Raw genomic sequence first — 350 nt, forward strand, 5'->3', positions numbered from 1 at the left:
ATCGCAGCGGCATTTATCTATATTGCCAATCGTATTGAATTTGGAGTTTCCTCTTCACCGTACTCTCTTTATAATCTCGCTGATCCTCTCTGTTCCTTACTCTTCGCTGTGGTAACACTTAATATGACTCGTCCACTCATTTCTGATTTATTGGGAATTCTTATGGAGAGTACACCACCCGGTGTGGACTACAACGCATTGAATAATGCCCTTCTCAGTATTGATGGAGTTGTGAGTGTGCATGATTTACATGTTTGGTCTCTCTCTGCAGATTACACCGCCCTCTCTGTACATCTCGTAGCGGATAATGCGGAATTGGCCCTACGTAAAGCCCAATACGTCTGTGAAGT

At 43.7% G+C, this 350-nt stretch overlaps 1 protein-coding gene across 1 annotated transcript; it reads left to right on the forward strand.

Annotated features, from left to right (window-relative positions):
* TM35_000491050 (putative metal-ion transporter) lies at window positions 1–348 on the forward strand (the record flags this gene model as incomplete). The annotated part of the gene is made up of 1 exon (XM_029030507.1): window positions 1–348. A coding segment is annotated over one exon (348 nt), but the record flags the coding sequence as incomplete, so codon positions are not given.
* Between the last annotated feature and the right edge of the window lie 2 nt (window positions 349–350).

Source organism: Trypanosoma theileri (assembly GCF_002087225.1).
Source record: "Trypanosoma theileri isolate Edinburgh chromosome Unknown TM35_Tth_49_V1, whole genome shotgun sequence".
Classification (NCBI taxonomy): Eukaryota; Euglenozoa; class Kinetoplastea; order Trypanosomatida; family Trypanosomatidae; genus Trypanosoma; species Trypanosoma theileri.